This window comes from Suricata suricatta, chromosome 5 (genome assembly GCF_006229205.1).
Source record: "Suricata suricatta isolate VVHF042 chromosome 5, meerkat_22Aug2017_6uvM2_HiC, whole genome shotgun sequence".
NCBI classification, from domain to species: domain Eukaryota; kingdom Metazoa; phylum Chordata; class Mammalia; order Carnivora; family Herpestidae; genus Suricata; species Suricata suricatta.
Genome location: NC_043704.1, coordinates 46,510,488 through 46,513,127, shown reverse-complemented (window position 1 = coordinate 46,513,127; position 2,640 = coordinate 46,510,488). Strand labels below are relative to the sequence as shown.

Genomic DNA, 2,640 nt, shown 5'->3' with positions numbered 1-2,640 from the left:
CCTGCTACCACCCCCCCACCCACTTTTCAAAAAAGATGAAAGATGCTAACATAGATTTGACAAATTTTTGTTCTTGTTGTTTCTGTAACATACCACAGTTCTATGTTGTCTGGACATAAAAATGTTAGAAAGACTGTCATGGAATGATTTTAATTTCCAGTAGTAGATAATAACAAGCCACTTGTGGTGGTCTCTACAAGATTTTTAGTGGCTAGATGCAGCGATGGAACTCCGTGGCAATGGGTCAGATCAGCTGTTCAAACCAGTGTATCTTATTCATCCACAATCGCATCTGGCAACTCTGGGACACAATGTTAGTTGGGTAGGCATGCTTGACTCCCTCGCAGATTCAATAAAAGGTAAAGGTTTGGATTGATTGGATTTCTTCGGGGGAAGAAAGCTATTGGATTTTAGCCATAGTGTAACTTGCTGGGTGACCGAGTTGCAAGAGAAAAGGGAAGATAAGAACTATCACTGCGGGAAGAGTTGTTTGCCTCTTCTAGATGCCTGTGATAGGGTTTGGCTGCACCTGGGGATAGCGATTGAACCTCGTTAATGGAAAGAACCTCTCTAGTGCATTTTTCTATAAAAACCCCCATTCATTTTTGCTCTGATTCTGAGAATACTCCTAAAGCTAGGAAAAGATAAGCAGACACAGGCTGGTTTGAACGTATGCCCAGTCAGATAGTCTGGTCTTGAGCCAACTGTGTACAAGTTTGCAGGTTTCTGTCCCTCCCCATCCTTAGCCTCTCTGTGCAAAGAGCTTGCTCTCCTTTCCTCTGGTTTCCAGATCCCTCCCTACCCTTACCTTATTATACTATGCTAAAGAGAGGCGTTTGTAACTGTCAACCTTAAAAATAAAATAGTTACTTAATCAGCAAAAATGAGTTTATCTGGGCATAGCAAAGGAATTGCAAATCCACACATGTAAACTACGGCACACCGTAGGTAAGAACAAGATAGAGGAACAAAGGAGAGGAGCTTCCTTTTGAGGAGGAAAGGAAAAGAGTTGGGAGGTGTTGTTTGGAAGCACATTTCATAGGAGAAAGAGAGTTCAGAGTTGTGGTGGCTTCTCATTGGCCGGGTTGTTTCTGGGCAAGGAGAAAATTTTTCTCCTTCCTGAAGGGGTATGCAAAGTGAGCTGTAACGGATACTGAGTGAGAACCATCCCTTAATTGTTTCCTGACCTTATTTTGAATTGGGTTTTCTTTATTCATTTTCACACAGCCTGGTTAATGGGAATTTAAATTACCTTCCTGTAGGTACAAATTGTCTCCAAGGGACTTAAGCCCTATTTTTCAGCATGGAATTTTAAAAAATTGCCTACTCAAGCAATTTCAAGCATCTGAAAGCTAGTGAGGACAAATCATAAGTTTATAATAAGTTATAAAATGCAAGATGTAAGGTAGGGCTTCTCATCCTTTTTTGAGCATGGTTTCCTGAGCTGCTTTATGTTCTGTATGATCCTACAAAGCAAAATGATTTTGAATAGCCTTATACAAACTCATGAGGCATATATATGTATATATGTGTGTATGAGATAGCAAAGAAGTGGACTTCTTGATATTTTTACTCTATTTTTTAGTATTTTTATTTTAATGTTTAGGTCTTTATATATATTCTTTTATTTTAGAGAGAGAGTCTGTGAGTCAGGGAGAGGGGCAGAGGTAGAGAGAAGAGAGAATCTTCAGCAGGCTCCATGCTCAGTGTGGAGCCCCATGCAGGGCTCAGTCTCACAAACCCTGAGATCATGACCTGAGCCAAAATCAAGAGTTGAATGCTTTATCAACTGTGCCACCCAGGTGCCCATAAATGTATAGATCTTTAGAGGTAACTATTTACATATTTCATTGAAATAGTTTTTAAAGTTAAATATAGGTTTAATATACAATGCAATTGGGTGTTGCTGACTTGCTTTTTCTTTAACTGAAGTAATTTTATTTTTTTTATTTTTTAAATAGTTTATTATCAAATTGGTTTCCATACAACACCCAGTGCTCTTCCCCATAAGTGCCCTCTTCCATCACCACTGCCTCGTTTCCCCCCTCCCCCTTCCCCTTCAATGCTCAGTTCATTTTCAGCATTCAATAGTCTCTCATGATTTGTGTCCCTCTCTCTCCCCAACTCTTTTCCCCTTCCCCTCCCTGTGGTCCTCTTTTAGGTTTCTCCTGTTAGACCTATGAGTGCAAACATGGTATCTGTCATTCTCTGCCTGATTTCACTTAGCGTGACACCCTCAAGGTCCATCCACTTTCCTACAAATGGCCAGATTTCATTCTTTCTCATTGCCATGTAGTACTCCATTGTGTATATATACCACATCTTCTTGATCCACTCATCAGGTGATGGACATTTAGGCCTTTTCCATGTTTTTGTTATTGTTGACATTGCTGCTATGAACATTGGGGTACATGTGCTCCTATGCATCAGCATTTCTGTATCCCTTGGGTAAATCCCTAGCAGTGCTATTGCTGGGTCATAAGGGAGTTCTATGGATAGTTTTTTGAGGAACCTCCACGCAGTTTTCCAGAGCAGCTACACCAGTTTACATTCCCACCAACAGTGTAGGAGGGTGCCCATCTCTCCACACCCTCGCCAGCATCTATAGACTCTTGATTTGCTCATTTTAGCCACTGTGAC

At 40.8% G+C, this 2,640-nt stretch overlaps 1 protein-coding gene across 1 annotated transcript in view; it reads left to right on the top strand.

The window, feature by feature from the left end:
• Window positions 1–223: 223 nt before the first annotated feature.
• The window catches only part of CPOX (coproporphyrinogen oxidase), an 18,405-nt gene continuing 15,988 nt past the window's right edge, over window positions 224–2,640 (top strand). The window contains exon 1 of the mRNA XM_029938695.1: window positions 224–359. Coding sequence (XP_029794555.1) covers window positions 224–359 — 136 coding nt within the window. The remainder of the gene's footprint in view (window positions 360–2,640) is intronic.